Raw genomic sequence first — 19606 nt, 5'->3', positions numbered from 1 at the left:
AAAGATTTTGACATAGATTTAAATGTAATAGGATGGTTTGTACCATTTATGGGTAGGGGCTCTGAGAGAGAGAGAGAGAGAGAGAGAGAGAGAGAGAGAGAGAGAGAGAGAGAGAGAGTTTACCTTCACGTTTATCTATCCACTACGTGCATAACCACTGGCTATGAAGGCCAAAAGAACGTGATCACTGATCTTGGTTGTCAATTTAACCACATCTGGAATCAGGCACAGCTATGAGGTATTATTTTTGGTTGGGTTACTTTAGGGTGAAGACTTACCCTAAATCCTGATCATTTTGAAGTGGTCAAGTAGACACACCTCAAATCTGAACCACCTTCTGGTGGCAGTTTCCTTACATGAAGGGACAAGGAAGGAACTTCTGCATCATGCCTGTTTGCCCTCACTCCTACTGTGTCTGCCTGCGGCTAAGGCATTCCTTTGCTGGCATTAGAACCAACCTCTTCAGGATTCCGACAAACACTGAAGACCAGCTGAGGCATCCAGCCTCTGGACTGAGCAATTATCAGATTCTTGGCCTTTCTGTTGGGAGACAGCCATTGCTTGATTAGCCAGACCACAGCATGTAAGTCATGTTAATAAATCCCCTTTATATGTATATACATATATATGTGTGTGTGTGTATGTGTGTATATATGTGTGTGTATATATATGTGTGTATATATATAATGTGTACATATATGTGTGTGTATATATATATGTGTGTGTGTGTATATATATATATATGTTTCACCCTGTTGTTTCTGTTCCTCTAAAGAAGGCTAATACAAGGAGGGTGTCAGATCCCCTGGAACTGGAGTTACAGATGGTTGTGACCTACCATTTGGAAGTTGGGAAACAAACCCTGGGTACACTGAAAGAGTAGGCAGTGCTTTTAATCACTGAGAGAGCCCCTGTCTTTGTATATATTTGACCACAATACAGAGAGAGAAGGAGAGAGAGAGAGACACAGAGAGAAAGAGAAGCAAAGAATGTTTTTCTGGGCTATTGAGATGGCTCATTGGGTAAAAGCACCTTCTGCCAAGCTTGATGACCAGAGTTTAATGTCCAGGATCCACATAGTAGAAGGCAAGAACTGATTCCTGCAAATAATACTCTGATCTCTACTTACTCTAACATAAGTACACACACACACACACACACACACACACAGAGAGAGAGAGAGAGAGAGAGAGAGAGAGAGAGATGTAAATTTTAAGTTTTTTCTTAATTCCGTAACGAACAGCTTCCTTGTAGACTAAGGTTACCAGGCAATGTTATCTGATTACAGAAATCACCTAGATTCTCAGGATATATTCCCTTGTCACTCCCTGAGGAGAATCACATGCTCCAGTTGCCTTTATTCAGCAATCAGCAGCCTGTGCTCTGCGGGGCACCTTAGATAGTGAAGGGTTTTTTTTTTGTTGTTGTTGTTTTGTTTTTTTGTTTTTGTTTTGTTTTGTTTTTTGCATTATTTAGGAAGTCATGAGAAATGACAGAGATCATCAAATAACTATTTAGATGTTTATATGTGATTTTTCACTACCTCATATGGTTAAAGACAGGTTCTCATAATCCAACTGACCTGGAAACTTTTTTATTTCTTTAGAGCTAGATTGGGGTTGGGGACTTAGCATAGTGATAGAGTGTTTACCTAGCATGTACAAGGCCCTGGTTTCAGTCCCCAGTATGTACACACACTCAGATACACACATACACACACATACACACAAATTCATATACACACACTAATAAAAACACAATAAAAATAAATAAAATGGACTCAGCTATTTGCACCCTGACCTACATTATTTGGATTGTTGAATATCAAAACTCCCTTGTTTGTGTTAACCAGGTTCCCTTACATCATTATTCTTAATGATGTAAGAATACATTGTTCTGGTCCATTTTCAGTATGAGAAGCACTTAAGACTTACAGAAAGGCAGAGGCTCCAGGCTCCTCTCCTTCCCAGCAGCTGGTAACTGTTTATCTCAAAACTCTGCTACATGACTGAGCCCACAATCAGAAAGGAAGCCATCTCAAGCCCCAGATTTATTAAATGAGACTTTGTATCCAAAACCCCGAGTATGGGAAGCTTGAAGAGGTAGTGATATTGGGTTGTAAATCTCTAAATTCCCAGCCTATGGGGGAAAGAAGACAGGGATTTCTTGTGATCAGGGACTTTTAAAAACATCCTCGATGCTGCTGTCACTTTCTGCAACATGGCCTATTAAATCTGCTTCACTTCCTTAGTATCTTGAGTTTGTTGCTATAAAGGAAAGAAAGCTCTTTTCCCCAGTGATCACCCAGAATCAACTGAAGTCCTGCTACACTGAGCTGGACTGTTTCTGCTCAGTTTTACTCAAATGTCAGCTCCAAATGTTAATTCAAATGCAAGTTCTTTATTTCTTTTTTTACTTCCTGATCTCTCATTAGTAAGCAAGCTTGGTTTTTACATGCTTTTCTTCAGGAGGAAATTTTATTTCATGAATCTCCAAGCCAAGAAGAGCTGAAGCTCATTTGGCTCCATTTAGTAATTCAGTATCTTCCATTCATTGCTTTCCACTCTGACTCAACATCTGGTACTGTGCACCACACACACACACACACACACTCAGCAGCCTCCCCTCTTCATCAAACAGCATGAGGCATATCCATGGCTGCCAGACCAGTAAGAACTGCATGTATCCACCTGACCCTCCCTCCCCATGGGGGAAGAAATTCTTCCACTTATGCCTCTAGATGACATCACGGCCACAATGACTAATGGCTTGATGGATCCCTTATGATTTGTTGTCTTAAATCAGTTTCACAACTGTTGTACGACAAAGTTTGTTTTTCTGGGGAGACAACACAACATATATCTACTCAACCCAGACAGGGAACCATGACAGACCAAAGAATAGATACCATAAAAGTCCAACTAATCAATGAGTTTTATTGTGGTTACTTACAGGAATGTGGGTAAGGAGTTACTTATAGAAGCAAGTGATCACTAGAGCCCACCTTAGCATGGGTGACAGCTCACCATAGCTGAGAACCTGGAGCATACAATACTTCACAGCCTCCTGGCAGTTCAACAGGTTAGAATGTCTTTGCCAAGTGACTTGTTCTAAATCCCTTCCAGGCAGCTCAGCTGGTGTCTTAAGTCAGGGTTTCTATTCTTGCACAAGCATCATGAACAAGAAGCAAGTTGGGGAAGAAAAGTTTATTCAGCTTACACTTCCACATTGCTGTTCATCACCAAAGGAAGTCAGGACTGGAACTCAAGCAGGTCAGGAAGCAGGAGCTGACGCAGAGGCCATGGAGGAATGTTACTTACTGGCTTGCTTCCCCTGGCTTGCTCAGCCTGCTTTCTTATAGAACCCAGGTCTACCAGCCTAGGGATGGTACCACCAACAATGGGCTGGGCCATTTGATCGCTAGTTGAGAAAATGCCTTACAGCTGGATCTCATGGAGGCATTTCTCCAACTGAGGCTCCTTCTCTGTGATAACTCCAGCATGTGTCAAGTTGACACAAAAGCAGACAGTACAGCTGGTTTCTGTTTCTTCCTGGCAGAAGTCTGATCTCAAGAATCTTTGCAGTTTGTCATGTATGAGGACTCTGAGCTTTTATTGCTTATCTGGCAGGGAGGGGCCTAGTAAATCTGATTAGTTTCGGGGACTTCCTGAAGCCATTACATTACCTTCCTGCTTAAAGGCTTCTGATGGATGGAGTGTTTCAATCTCAAGAGAAACTGTTACACAATAACCTCTGACTGTACAGCTTCTCTCCAGCTCAGATGAGCTCTTGAAATTTAAACAATCTAAATTTGATCAGAAAACTTCAAGAAGATAGTTCAACAGAAGGCATTAGGAAACCACTCAACTTCCCACCTGAACCACATGTAAAACAGTGGGATTTATCTGATATAACTGAGAGTTGCAGAGCTTATCTAAGGTTTAGAACTGCCAGTGTAAGACTTTAACAGTAAACTGCATTAGTTTTGGTCGATTTTAGTAGAAGCTCCCTATCTCCCATCCCCCGGGTCTTAGGGAAGCAGCCACCATGCATGTATGCCCAAAGCTCACAAGCAGCCTATGGAGAGCAGGCAGGCAATAAGGATCCTGCCCTTCTATACTGGGATCTGTGTTCTAATTGTTAGTGGATGCTTCCAATCACAGAGGTACAGACGTTAAAGTGACTTTTATTTGCTGGAGGTAATTGTCATGTAGGAGGCTTACTGCCTCTGTCTGCTAACCTTTAGTCCTGGAAGCTTCTAGAATCAATACAATCTAATCTAGACATAGAATGTTTTCAGCCTCTGAGATTTATTGCTGAATAAGCTCACCCTTTGTAGCTCTTTCTGAACTCTGGCTTGTTGGTTCAACTCAGCTATTCTTGCTCAAACTCCTCTCCAAGCTGACCAATTCCAATTTGCTTCTCTCTCAGCTTCTGACTAAATTGCTCTGCTTAGCTTCATACTAACTTTGGCAATCTGTTCTAATCTCCTGGCTTCTCATTTTCTGGCTTATTCTGTCTTTACCTATGTCTACACAGGTCTTTAACCTCTCACCCCCCTTCTGTTATAAAGGCTTCTTGTTTATTCTTTTCAGCATCACTGACTCTCAAGGTTCTCATTTCCCAACACCGCTCCTCTCCGTACAGTAGTTAATGTGCAATCTCACATGTGGGCCTGGGAAGGGTGGGGGCTTGGCTCTGGGTAGGAAGGGCATTGGCACTCCACATGGGCCTGTCCCCATGAGGGCATGGATGGGTGGGAGGGTAGCCACTGGATTTGCCCCTACTTGTCTTTCCTGCTAAGTGGGTTACTTTTTCACTCCTCCTGGGGCTTGCAGCTCTCAGGAGGCAAGCAGCTGACCGCCAGAGGAGGGGCGCAGGAGTGGCTCCTGATGTAAGGCACAACACTGTCTTTGGCTTTCTTAATGGGTAGTTTTCTCCCCTGCACCTCTGGCCTTATACTTCTCTCACCCCAAGCCCCGGGAATCAAGGCCACCTCCTGAGATGCTTGGAACCAATGGGCTCTGCTGTCTCTACAACAAGACCTCTCAGTTCCATGGAGCTTACTAAGCCTCAGCAGGGAGCACAGCCTGCTCTCATCATGGCCAGGCTCAGATGCTCGCCAAGTTATCAGGAGATTGTGCTTTGGGATCTTCGCTGGGGGAGATGGGATAACAGGCCAGGGCAAGGGTGGAGGGAGGGGGTATTACTAAGGTGCTTGTGCTTTAGCTAGGAATGTCTACTCCCCTCCACTTGGCTATCCAGGGCTAAGTAAGGTACTGGAGACCAAGTCAGACCCAACACCCCACCCTCACCATCAGCTGTTAATAGGGATCACGACTGCTGGCCTGGAGACAGTCAACCTGTCTCTTTAAACTCTCCCCAAAAACTGCCTCCTCTCTGCATTGGTCCCTCAAGTAGCTTCTCTTTCCTTTCTTCTCATGAGAGTAGGTTGCACCTTACTCTCTCAACCCTTCCTCTGATTGTCACTTTGTCTGTCTCTCGGTTAGACACCACTTTCAAACATGGTGCTTCCTTCTACCAATTAACTTTACCACCATTGTCTGGGATTAAATGTGTGTACTAAGGGTGTGTCTTTATTCCAACCAGAGGAATTAAAGGTGTGTTCTAAGGGCTGAGCCACACCACAACTAGAAAGGTTTCTTTTTGTTTTTTTTTTCAGTAAATAGCACAATCTCAGGGTTCACAGTGTGATCGAATACCCTGCAACAGACAAGCACAGCAGTGGTCAGCCATTTGTGACACCTTCTCATTTGGTCAGTGATGACCCTTCTCATTGGAGTTAAAAAGCCAGCACTATTGTCTACTTTGGTTTCTGTTCCCCTTTGGGAGCCAGGAATTAAAGATGAAGACATGTAAAAGCAATTTCGTGTGCCTAGAAAAATAGAAAGTCATCGTGCATGCACTAGGAAAGGCACATGCTAAAGAAAGGCCTATGGAGGTATAAATTTAGACCTGCACTTCTGAACCATAAACAAGGCAGTCTTCATTCCAATAAAAATGTTAGTGCTGTCAGCATCTTCTGGCTTTTTCAGGACACACTGAAATAAATTTGAACTCAGAAACTCTTTCATGACTCTCTGAAACTGAGTTTACCAAAATGGCAACAGACTTCTTGAAGAAAGGGACATTTTCATGGCTTAGTGACTGTGGGGCGCCGCCTGCACATTCTCCATTACAAGATGGCGCTGACATCCGGCTGGAGTTAGCAGTAAACAAGCCATGTGCGCACGTGCTGGGTAACTTTCCACTCCTTGAGCTCTGCCTCTCCCGTGGCGTCATAGGGCCTGATGAGTTTCAACCAATCAGGGGGCTCCGCGTCCAAGGCAAGGACTGATCCCTTTATAAGGGGACGGGCTAGATAGTTTCTCTCGTTCGTCTCGTGGATCTCGTTCGTCTTGTTCATCCTGTTCGTCTTCTTGGTCTTCTTGGTCTTCTTCGTCACGTGTAGCAAGTGCTGGTTCTCGAGGATATTAAAGTTTACCGCAGAAGGATCCTATTTCGTGTGCCGCGTCGTTCTTGCAGGCGAGACGGTTGCGCGGGACAAGTGACTTTTGTTAGGGTTGGGTTAATAAAAGTCTCACAAAGTGAATCTTTTATTTAGTGCATGTGTGTACTTTTCATGTACATTTGTAGAGAATAACCTCAGGTGTCATCTTCAAGGACACAACTTACCTCCTTTGAGATAGGATCTCCTCTTGGCCTGAACTTCACTGGTTAGGCTGGACTGGCTGGCCCTCAAAGTTCAGGGGTCCATCAGCATAGAGATGAGAAGCACACATGATCCATCCATATTTATATGTGGGTTCTTTCTCTAAAACTAACTGAAGAAAATCACCAACAAATTATATTCTATATGCTACTGTCCTTTTAAAGTGGTTTCCCAACTCCACCTAAAATAATCTTAAATTTTCATCCTAGTTCCAACCCCCTTGAAAATTGTTTACTGAAATAATAGTCACACCACCAGACTGAAAGATGGTAAACTACCTTGCCCCTCTTCCAAACACTATATATTTTGAAAATATGAAAGTTTTTTCACAACGCTGTAGATCATTTTATTGGGGATTCATTCTAATGCTTTGAATTAATCGGGAATCTGTGTGTCCAAATGCTGAAGGTCCTTATCCCCAATTGGTTTTTCATCGATCAATGGTCAATGGCTGGGGAGAGAGAGAGATGGGGCCAGAACTTGTAGATTTCATGGGTTAGGACCTGGAAGGAGAGAAGAAAGGGAATCACCATGACTTGAGGTGGGGAGGGGGGAGGATGGAATGTAAGAGCTGTAGGAGAGAAAGCCAACCAGCCATGTAAGAAGCTACTGGCAACTTCCCCGATTGGGCCTGGGGTACCAGGGAAGGATTAGGAGTCTCAGGAGTACAAGAGGGGAGCATTTACTAGCAGGGGAAGGTTTAGGAGTACCCAGCCTTTGAGCATGTGTGTGTGTTTCATTCACAAATCCAGACTGCTCCTGGGCGAGTGCTCAGATATGACCCTCCAGGAGCCAAAGCAGTGTAGCTAAACTACGATGTATCATTTGGTTCAAGTTTGGTGCTTTGCATCTTAAAAAACAAAACAGCTTCTTTGGGATTAGAAACACACAGAAGACAGAGAAACTTCAAATTGAATAGAAGTATTTTCAATAGCAGTTGAGTGTAGCAGTGTTCATGACTCTGACCAAGATCCTTGGGGTTTCAGGTAAGGAGGCACAGAATCAAGGACACAGACCCCAGGAGTCAAGCAGCAAAAACAGACTTGTTTACTACAGGAACTGAGCAAACCTTTATACCCCCTCTCAGCATCTCATTGGCTCTCAAGTAGCCAGAGGTAGTGGTCTCTTTCTTATTGGATCACTCCATAGTGATCAGCAGTCTCTAGCCATGCTGGCAGACTCTAGGTTGGCTCTGAGAGGAAGTACCAACGGTCTATATGCCAGCATTAGGGTTAGGCCTGTTTGGCTAAGTCCCTCCTACGCTAAGCACATTCCAGGAAACCGAAAAGGAAATGACAGGGTGATAAGACAGAGGGCCAGATCTACCATGCCATCTTGGAAGGAGACCTTCTCTTCCAGGAGAACTAGTCAATAAGTACCTTTCTCTCCTCAGACTCACTAATGAGCCCATTAGTAGACACACACTTCATGTTACACGGAGGGCCATGTGTGTGTGCTGGAAACCTTAGTTCTCGGATCACTGCATCAAAAATAGCACACACCATTTTGTACTTAATGCAAATTACAAAATAGTAGCGTTAAGCTGATGACATTACTTAGTGAGACTTCAGGGATCTTGGGAAGAAGCACATGTATTTTGCATGTAAAAGATGTAGAAGGGACTTGAGTTGCTAAGAGAATACAGTTTTTTTTTTTTTTTTTTTTTTTTTTGTTTTGTTTTGTTTTGAAGTCTATTTTTACTGTAATGGCTCCCAAAAATCATAACCACCTTTGTGGTTATGATAACACACTCCTTTGCAATGTGACTTTCTTATTCACTCATCCAGATGCAGCATTTTATCTTAGTCTGAGTTGGGCTTGTTTTGTATGGTAAGTTGTTCTGATCGGTGAGATCCGTGAACATGCAATGTCTGTCTACTTTTTGTGTCTTAGGTTTCTTTCACCAGTGGTTTATCTTCATCACAGCTTGTTTGCCTTCATAGTTAAATTTATTATAGGCTTTGGGATATTTATTTTTGTAACTCTTATTGTGACTAATGATTTTACAGCTAGTTTATTACTTGTGTATATATGCGAGTTTGATAGGTTAATCTTAATATTCTGCAATTTAACTGAACTTCTTTGTCCTAGCAGATTTTTAGTTGTATCTTTAGATTTTTCTTCATATACAATCATGCTGAACTCCCAAGATAGCTCACCAGGTTAAGGTGATTACCACCAAGCCTGTGAGAGCTACACACACACACACACACACACACACACACACACACACACACACACACACACACATAAATGTAACAAGAAAAATATGGTGAGAAGGATCTGGAAGGAATTGGAGAAGGGAAAAAGCATAACCAGAACACACTGTCTAAAAAACACTTTGTCAATAAAAAAAAGTTTAAAATTTAGAAATAAATAAAATTAAAAACTATGCTATTTGCAAACAGAGATGAAGTCTTCTGATTTCTTATTCACTCCATTTCTTTCTCTTGCCTAGTTTCTCAGGCTAGGTCTTCTAGAGCTATTAAAACATCTAAAGTTATTAGCACCTTTGTCTTAATTCCAAGTCTCAGAAGAAAGGCTTTAACTTACCCATTTAATAGTGCTACTTGAACTTAACACAAATGGAACTCTGTTGAGGTAAATTCTTGCTATACTTGACTTTTAATGGTTTTTATTGTTGGAAAATGCTATATTTTATCAAAAACTTTTGTTTAGTGAAATAACAATGACTTTGTCCTGTTGGCATGTTAATTTATTTGACCATAGAATATTATCCTCTTCAGGCATGCTATTCGATTCAGTTTTATTATTTAAATTTCGTACTTGTCCATTTATTTTTGAGATGGTCTTACATCACCCAGGCTAGCCTTTAGCTCACTGGGTAGATGAAGATGGCCTTGAACTCATGATCTTTCCGCCTACTACCAAGTGCTGGGATTACAGGTATGTGCAACCATGTCCAGCTCGAAAGGTGTAGTGTAGGTTGGCCTCAAACTAGTGTTCCTCCTGTCTCATCCTCTTTACTATTTGCCTCCCAGTAAGCACTAGTGTGGCCTGCAGATGTACTGTCATGTTCTCTCTGTCCATGATGAACCATCTGGGCTCTGACTTTCCTCAGTCCAACAGCCCCTTTGTCCCAGGTTCCCAGAAGTCAGGAAAGCATGCCAATGAGTGATCACCTCCACATTCCCGAAAACATTCCACATAGCAGAGTTCAGTTCCTGGGAATTAGCCCACATTTTATTTTACAGTACATTCATAAAAGTTCCTGCATTTCCAAGATAACCAGATCACATTCCGGTTAGCACTTCTGGTAATAAAAATCATACAATGACTCTGGCTTTAAAAACAAGGTATGGTGATGTGCAGGAATATGTCTTCCCTTTAATACTGCAGATGACAATTCTCCACAAAGTAACATCTCCAAAGCCCATGCCCCAGGATCCAGTGTGAAGGCATACTACCTATGTTACAATTAAACCTTTCTAGCTGCTGGGGGACATGCAGCTTTGGTGCCCTGAAAAATGAGAGATGGCAAAATACAGGGTAATTTTACTCTGAAACATATGGCTTTTTTTAAAGCTACTTCTGCAAAAAAAAAAAAAAAAATTTAAATAACCTAAATTAAAAAAAAAAAAAAAAAAAAACAAGTAAGAATTGATAATTCAGGAATCACCTGGAAAATCCTGCTAGTTGCTGATGGAAATTTAAGCTGCAGGTATTTCACACAAACAAAATCTGTATCACATCCAGCTTGAGTCCTGATAACATGTTCATTTTGCCAAGTGAAAGCACAGTGGTTCATATTCCGCTTTTGAACAGTTCAGGAAAAAGCCATCTGCAATACTGATGTCATCATTCACCTATAAACCCAGCTGGCCAAGAGACCAATCCTCGAAGAATTTATTAAACAACCGAGCAATAATAAAGACTAAGCTAAATCAGGCTGGAGAGATTTCAGACTGTGAAAAGCAGGTTGTTTAAATTAGATCTGTTGGGTCTTTTTACTAAATAAAAAAATATCTATCATTTGTAGTGGGTGTAACTCCAGCCCCCTGGGAGGCTGAGGGAGGACTGCCCCAAGTCTGAGGTCAGCCTAGGCCACAGAGAGAGCTCCAGTCCAGCCAGAACTACATAGCAAAACCCACCAGCTGGGTGTGTTAACAGCAGCCAGGAGGCTGAATCAGGAGGATTCAACCATCTTGAGGCCAACCTGGGCTGCATACAGAGACAGACTCTATCTCACAAAGAAAGAGGGAGGGCTGAAAGGAGAAAGAAAAAAATTATAAAATGCTTTGGGCCCTGTCCAACGGTTGGAATGGTAACTACTGACCAAGCCCCACCCAGAAATCACCTTCTGCTTAGAACTTCAGTGTGCTTTCATATATGGATGGCCACAACCCCTGCAGTATTATTTAAGCACATGACTCATAAGACCTTCAGTCTTTCTGCTAAGTCCAGTGACTAACAAGTCCCTGCTGCTGGCTGGCCAAGAGGTGGGTAAAGCCCAAAATTAGCAGGTTATCAATATTATCAATACACTTGTGATTCTGAAAGAAATAGCATCCCATTCAAGAGGGAAACTGTGATAGAAAACAGAATTTAACAGTTCTTAGTATAGCCAGTGATATCTTATGAAAAACCAGAGCCACTGCCTAAGTCCCAACCCTTGAAGGAAGGAAGCCTCTGGGCACAAGGTGGTTGAAGGGAGCAGGGATGCTTCTGAAGCCAGAGTGAGACCCGCACTAACCACCTGACAGCCAACTCGCAGAGTAAAATACAGAATGAAATGACGTAACCAAGGTTTACAGGATATCTAGAAATAGGCTTTATGCTTTAAAAAAATTGCAATGCACTCCGAAAAAAATGTTTTTTTCTGATTATTCATGTACAACAGAAGGCACTGTTTTCTGTATAAGTTCACTGGTTCTTCATGGCAAAGACCTGAGACATGCGCTGATACATAACTCTAGCCCCTCAGCGCTCGGCCTTCAGAGCAGACACTTTGTCCTTTCCAATCAACGACTCTGCTTTTTTTTTTTTTTTTTAATTTCGTACATTACAGTAGCTGTTAAAAATATATATATTCCAGAGTAAGAAGGGTCAAGGGACGGGAGAACAGGTCCATGGCCGCCTGATGCTGATGACACAGCCCTTGTTTCCCACTTGGCCCTCAACCCGTGTACTAAGCAGCAGCAGCAGTGACGCCAATCGGTGCACAGTGGATGCGCCTTCCAGTTGATGCTGGGCGTGACTCCAAAATTGAACGCAGAGAAGATGCTTTTGTCCTCAAATGTGAAACTGACCTGCTATTTAAAAAAAAAAAAAAAAAAAAAAAAAAAAACAGTGGGGAGGGAAGACATGAAAGACTGCTTCAGGTGAGACTGTAGAAAGTAACTTGAAAGAAACAGACTTTTATGATAGTAGACTGTTTTGTTCTGGACAAGGTCTCATGTAGCTCAGACTGGCCTCTAACCTGCTATCCAACTGAGGGTGGCCTGCGACTCCTGATGGCCCTGCCTCCACACTCCAAGTGCTGGGATTACAGACACTGTCCTCCCCTGCCAGGCCTGCCTCCTTTTATGGATTTTCAACATGAGAAGAGTGTGATTCCCGGTATTAGTTTTGGATGCCAGTCTTTAATGAAACCACATCGACAAGCAACTGTGTTAACCGTGGAAAACCCATGTGCTAGCATGAGAGAAACGTGAACAGTTTTGAAGCTGCAAGCCAACAGCTACAGGCTATACTCCTCACAGAGGTTAACAAAAGATGCACCACTCCCCTACCCCACGCCTGTATCCTCACCAAAAACTCTCCACGGCTCCCACTGAAATCATCTGTAAGCACAGAATCTTTCCCAGGAGTGAGCTCAAAATCCTGACATTAAACAATTTTTCCTTCTTAAAAACTGAAAATTAACAGTCATCAACACATTGAATCCCAACAAATATAAATGAGGACTTGCCCTGGTTTAGGCCAGAAATGTCCCCTGAAGCCTGCATGCTCAACGCTCAGTTCCCAGCCTATGGAATCATTGGGAGGTAGTAGAACCTTTAAGAGGAGAGGCCTCGCTGGAGGAAGTGAGGGTTTTTATTTATGTGTGTATGTGTATGTATGTGTGTGCATGCATACACACTATACACCTGTGTGAGAGGGGCTTATGCCACATGTGTGCAGGTGTCCAAGAAGGCAGAAAAGGGCATCACAAAAGGAAACTGGAGCTACAGATAGTTGTGAGTCATCTAATGTGGGTGCCAGGAACCTAACCCATATTTTCTGCAAGAATAGCAATGGCTCTAATTTTTGAGCACCCTTCCCCAGCTCAATGGAGTATGCTTTTAAAGGAGATAGATACCAGGGCCCCAACCCCATCTCCTCTCTGCTTCCCAGGTCCCTTGAAATGAGTGCATTTCTCTACTTCACATTCCTCCCATAAGGCACTACCTCACCAGAGACCCAAATGCAAGGGGACCAAGTGGACAGGGACTGAAACCAAGATCCAAAATAAAATCTCTCTCCTCGTGAGTTGATCTCCTTAGGTACATCCTGGGTAGCATCGACAGTAAACTGAGTAATATGGCGTTTGATTTTCAAGAATACAAGCTCCTTGTAAGATCAACCAAGTGCTTTGGTTCATCTGTGGTTGAGATGTTAGGTTCTAAAAAGACCTGTCCCAACCCTTACTTTTCCAAAACATTAGGAGGATGTGAATGGGGAAAACACTAATAACCCTAACCTGTGAAATAGTGCTGACAGAGCTATAATATTATGATTTAAAAAACAAAAAAACAAAACCAACAAACTGGGCCTAGTAGCACAGGGACATCCTATAATCCCAGCTACTCAGAAGGTTGAGGCAAGAGAATCACAACTCCAAAGGTTATGGTAAGTTTGAGGCTAGACTAGCTAACTTAGCTAACTTTGCTACATCTCCTCTTAAAAGAAAAAAAAGGCAGGCATCCTGGTACACACCTGTAATCTGAGCCCTCAGGGGGGTTGAAGAGGAAGGATTATTGAGTTTGAAGTTAGCTTGAAGTACAGAGTGAAGTGTTCCAGGCTAGCCACATGGTGAGACAGGGAAAAGTGTTCCAGGCTAGCCACATGGTGAGACAGGGAAAGGGGGGTTGGGGGAATTAGTGTTGTGGCTCACTGGTAGATTATTTGCCCAGCATGTACAAAGCTCTGAGTTCAAACCCCAGCATCTCAAATAGAGAGAAAAACTAACCATTCAGCCCAGGAGTAGCACAGTAACTCTAGGACATACAGATGAAAGAGGATTACAAGTTCAGGCCAGCCTAGCTACTTGGCAAAACCCGGTCTTAAAAACAAAACAAGCACAGCTATGTGACAGTGGGATTCTTCACTGTCATGAAGGGCTGGTCTTCAGCCATTTTAATCTAGTAAGGTAGACAGTAATCTACTCAGACACACGACTCCAATACAGAAAGAACCAGCTGACCTGCCAGTGTCCTTCGGTGCTCTGCCAATGTGTACACCTCCTGCAACTTCCTTTTCTGATCCTCACTGAGTGGTGCAACCAGCAGCTGGTACCAGGCAGCATCCCGATTCTGCACAGCTGCAAATTTCCCATTTCCGGGGGTATGGAGGAGAAAAGGGAAGAGAGCCAGTGAGCATTATCATCTCAGGAAAGGTAAGCACCATGAGATTACATCAGACAGGAAGAGGCGAGGCCACGAGTCTGACCCTAACAGTCATTTCTGAGGGTCCACTCGATACCCAACTGTGAGGAGCCCCAAGGAGAGTAACTCTCACAAACCTGTGGTTTTCTCCCATCCGTCTTTTTCTATCTTCTAGAAGCTTTCCCAAGTGTTCCCTAAAATTCTGATGCTGGGAAACATCGGGGCTCCCTTGTTACCATCCTCCTGTGGCCCTTTGTGCTGCCTTCCACACCGGCAGTCTCTTGCACTGCCAGCCCAAGTTTGTATCCTTGCACAAAATCCTTCCCTTCTCTTCCTGAACTTTTCCAGCTAAATAGTTCAAATCTAGCACAACTGAAGCAAGATTTAACATTTTCCTTCTAAATGCTCGAGATCCCCCATTTCCCTCTTAAGAAATCACTACAAACCCTTCACACCTGTAAACATGCCCAGCCCACAGGTTGCACATGAGACCCAAAAGCTCTTGAGGTGGTCAGGATACACGCCATGCCTACTGACAGCCATCCTGAGGCATGCATGCTTTCCTATTTCTATCTCTACAGCTGGCTTTCAGAACACTCCTACACTTGTGACAAAATTAAATAATGGTGGTGTGTTATGTTGGCATTGCACTGCTGGAAAGAACACTGCAAACACATAAGAATCTTAAGCATCTAATAGTAGAAGTAACAGAACCACAGAAACACGATTTAACCATAAACACCATGGGAGGGCAACGCTTTCTATGAATGAGGCTCAGAGAATGCCAAAGCCTCCCTTGAGTCCATGGGCAAATATTGACAGTGTGTGCAGACAATGCTCACCATAGCTCCTCCCAACCCCTGCCACCCAGTGCTTACAACTTGAAGCTGCTCCTTAAGAGGAAAAAATTTATTCTGTGCAGATGAGCTAAAGCCGCCTCCTTGTCCAGCTGCACATTAAAACCTCGCCGCCCTGTGCAACTGTTTGTAGTAAACTCCCTGAGCTTCAGGGGTACTGCAGCCTCTATTGGAGAGTACAGCCCGCCTGATCCCAGTTTCTTTCTGTGTGTCTATCTGTCATTCCTTCCTTCTGCTGCAGTGGCATTGGCCCTTTGCTTTCCATTCCCATCTCCCACTTTTATACAAGGCCTTTGGACACACATAGCTTTGAGGAGTCTTATAACTTTACTTACAGTGCTATTTTCTGTACAAATCAACAAGTTAATGTAGAAAAGTATCACTTTTATCAGGTCTTCTCCTGTTTCTTCCCATATGGATTGGGAATAATTAATAGGCTCATAGCTACAATGCTTAAGTGTGACATGCCTGGACCAGTTTACTCATGCATGTAACAATGGCTATTTGTGAGTTTGTGCAGTGGCAGCTGGGCAGGGCACCTCCCACTGCACCACACTGCCAGGACACCCAGGAGGAAGGTTAGAATGGATGGAGAAAGATGGAGCCCAAGGGGGAGGATAAATCCTCAGACAAGAAAGTGTGAACAAAAGGAGAGGTGAGCAAAGGGCAGGCAGTGAAGGGGCTGACCAGCAAACTGCAGATCTGCCTACAGAAAACAGAGATTCTCACACCCAGAGTATGGTCTCTGAAGTACGAGAGAAAGAAGCCAAGTCACACTAAGCAACCATCATGTCTGTCCGTGGTCTCAGCCTCCCTTCTTGTACAAGCCAGAGGAATATTTTGATTCATTTTTTTGTAAATCCTAATTTTTTAGTAACTCTAGAAACTGTTTAAAAGGTGAGGGAACCTTACCTCATCTCATTTAAAACCACTCCTTGCTCCTTGCCCTGCCAGAACTCTGACGCATGTCACATGTGATGCCTCTGGTCATAGCAGCCCATTTTCCTAACTGTTGTGAAAATACGCTGTGTAAGATAGAAATTTTGAGTGTGTTCTGTATGTGGTATAAAACGGTATGTTGGTGGAACTGGTTGTGTGAGGCCTTAAGGAAATCTGCAAAGTCTGAGTCTGGAGCATGACTGGAGTAAGTTCAAAGAGAAAGCACGCGGCTCTTCGTGTGGATACGTGGACACAGTGTGTGGATCTTCATGTGGGTATGTGGACAGTGTGTGGCTCTTCAGAGCTCGGGTACATATGTTAAGAACTGAAATGTCTATGTACTCTGCTCATCGACCAATGACGTCTCAGTTGTGAAAGAGATGGGGAAAGGGCCGTTCATGCCCGAGTCTGAGCATGATAAATGACTCCTGTAAAGATGACTCACAGGCTCACCCTGATGCTGATGATACAGCAATGGGAACTTAGGGCAGCTTCTGAGTGTGTTATTATGCTAACCCTTCTTTCTCATTTAAATATGTTTGGTTATTTCTAAAACGAAAGTCTATACCGATACAGAGGCTGATCCCAAAACAACTTCTAACAGGAAGAAATTAAAGATGTTTAAAAGAATATCTTCAGATTGGAAAATGGGATGGGGGGAGCGTGAAGACATACTCAGCAGAGCTTGTGTGAAAAACTGGTACTCATCCACACTGTTGTCGAGGTCCAGGGGGGTGCTGAAGCCCTCAAGGGCTGTCTCCTCTACCACTTCATCGTCCCAGTCGTCGTCCTCCTCCTCCTCACCTCGGCCAACGTGTGACTGCATTGCCTGAGCACTCACACGTATCTCGTCCTCCTCCTCACTGGAGATCTCCTCTGTGGACCATTAAGTAAGTAAAAGGGTGAAAAACAAGGACTACAAAAAAATTCTGAAAATAAGAAACCACCACAGAATCTGTCTGTGATTACAAACTTTTGTCTTTACTGCAATAGATTGACTGACTTCACCCTCTTAAGCTCAGCGGCTCAGACTGAACATTGCTATTGCTGCACCGTGGCCAGCCTCGTCACGTCCGAGTACTGTTTAGTCACAGATTCCCCATATTCTTCTGACGGGAAGAAAAGCAGCAATGGTCCCCCCCCCCCCCATCCACATGTGCTTTCAGCAGCTATGGCTTCAACTCTCTTAATCATTAAGGAGACAAGTATGAAGTGAGAAAGCCCAGAACAAACACAACCAAGAAGCAATCCTTGAAAATCAGGCCCACAAATATGCTATACTGAGCCAGGCTTGAACTTGAGAGGCCAAGGCTGGAGGGTCGGGAATAGTTCAAGGCCAGCGTCAGCTACATAGTGAGTTCAAGGATACCCTGTCTCAAAAAAGAAAAAAAAAAAAGAAAGAAAAGAAAAGAAAAAGAAAAAAGAAAAGAAAAAGAAAAAGAAGTCATACCAAAATGTACAAACTAGTTAGCAAGTCGTCCAAACAGTAAATGGGCAATGAATCTGAACTAACATTTTAAAACTCCTGAGAGGCTCCACCAGATCCTTACCGACACAGATGTAGATGCTTACAGCCAACCATCAGACTGAGCACAGGGACCCCGATGGAGGAGTTAAGAGGAAGGACTGAAGGAGCTGAAAGGGTTTGCAACCCCATGGGAAGAACAATAATATCAACCAACCAGACCCCCAGAGCTCCCAGGGACTAAACCACCAACCAAAGAGTACACAGAGAGAGACCCATGGCTTCGGCCACATATGTAGCAGAGGATGGCTTTGTCTCTCATCAAAGGGAGGGGAGGCCCTTGGTCCTGTGAAGGCTTGATGCCCAACGTATGAAAATGCTAGGGCAGTGGGTTAGGAGTGGGTGAGTGGGTGAAAAAGCGCCCTCATGGAGGCAGGGGGGAAGAGAGGATGGGATGGGGGTTTTCGGAGAGGAAACCAGAAAGGGGACAACATTTGAAATGTAAATAAACAAAACAACCAATAAAAAATGTTTTAAATCAATTAGTGCAAATGACCAATAAATATGGGAAAACATTAAACAACCACAGTCATCAGGGAAATGCAACTCAACACCGAGTTTCCATCTCAGCCCTGTCAGGATGGCTATCATTAAGAAAACAAACAACAGGAGCTGGAGTGATGGCTCAGTGGTTAGAGTGCCGACTGCTCTGCCACAGGGCCCAGGTTCTATTCCCAGCACCTACATGGGGGCTCACAACCATTCCTAACTCCAGTTCTAGGGAGTCCTCTTCTGACCACTCTTAGACAAAACAATAAACAATACATAGATCTTAAAAATAAAAAATAAATAAATAAAAAGAAAACAAAAAATGCTGATGATGATGGGAGAGAAAGAGAATCCTCCTTCTTCACTATTGGGAATGTAAACTAATCCAACAAAAACTGTTCTAAAAAATTAAAAATAAAACTTCTAGCCAAGTGTGGTGACTCAGGGCTATAGTCCCAACACTTAGGAGACAGAGGCAGGAGGATCACAACAAGTTCAAAGCAATTCTTTTCTACATAGTGAGCTCTAGGACAGTGATACCTAATTGGCAAGTCAAGTCTCCAAATCAGGCTGGTAAATGCATTTGCTGAGTGTGCCTCATAACCTGAGTTGAGTTCCTAGGACCCTCACAAAGGTAGCAGACACACACACATTAAAATTTTAAAAATATGCTTTTGAAAAACACCTAAACGAACCAATCAGTCAATATCCCATAAGATTCAGATATATCATTAATGGATAAATAACTAAAGATTCAAAGCCACCTACTACAGAAATATCCTACACCCAAGTTCATGGCAGGCATCAGCATTCACAGTAGCCAAATAATGACATCAGCCCAGGTGTCCCTCAACAAACGAATGGATAAAGAAACTATGGCAAAAAATACTAACAGACTCAAACACATGCCTGTAAACACAGTACTAGTGAGGCTGAAACAGGAATATTCCTGTGTGTTCGAAGTCAGCCAGGGCTACTTAACAAGACCATGGGGGGGGGGGGGGGCTGTGAAAGAGGAGGAAAAGGAAGAGAAGGATAGGGTGATGTCATTATGCAGCAAGGCGGGTCCAACCTATCACTGGATGAGAAGGAAGGGTAGGCTGGGAAACATCTAGGAAGGAGGAAGAGGAAAAGCATTGAGAGGGACAGAGGAGGTGGAGGCAGAAGTAGAGGGAGCTGGGGAGCCAACATGGTGGCAGATGTGGATATTCTTCTCTGCACATAAATACAGGTTGCTATGAGTATTTTGTTGTGTTCTTTGATGTGGTAACTTAAGTGAGTTCAAAAGAAGGTGTAGTGCAAGACACACAAAGCCCGCTGCGGAGTTGGGATGTTTGTGTGCCAGGTGTGGTCACAACCTCCCTAAGTGACAGTGTGTGAAAATCAGCTGAAAGAGAGACAGCCGGTCCAGTTGGCTCATGGACCATGTGGAAGAGAAGCAGCCCGGGCGTGTGGC

The 19606-nt window shown here is 43.4% G+C and overlaps 1 protein-coding gene across 3 annotated transcripts in view; it reads right to left on the bottom strand.

Annotated features, from left to right (window-relative positions):
* Positions 1–7188: 7188 nt before the first annotated feature.
* IPO8 (importin 8) overlaps positions 7189–19606 on the bottom strand; it is a 65744-nt gene continuing 53326 nt past the window's right edge. The window contains exons 23-25 of one of the 3 annotated variants that reach the window (XM_080914839.1): positions 16812–17012; positions 14160–14276; positions 7189–7236 (exon numbers count right to left, since the gene is read on the bottom strand). In XM_080914839.1, the coding sequence (XP_080770965.1) occupies positions 7223–7236; positions 14160–14276; positions 16812–17012 (332 nt within the window). In that variant the 3' untranslated portion in view covers positions 7189–7222. Of the gene's footprint in view, positions 7237–9916; positions 12007–14159; positions 14277–16811; positions 17013–19606 lie in introns of those variants that run through there. The other 2 variants (XM_080914837.1, XM_080914838.1) reach the window with 2 other exon arrangements.

This window comes from Micromys minutus (assembly GCF_963924665.1).
Source record: "Micromys minutus genome assembly, chromosome: 3".
Taxonomy (NCBI): Eukaryota; Metazoa; Chordata; class Mammalia; order Rodentia; family Muridae; genus Micromys; species Micromys minutus.
Note: the sequence above shows the minus strand (reverse complement) of the source record. Positions and strands in the feature narration are given on the sequence as shown.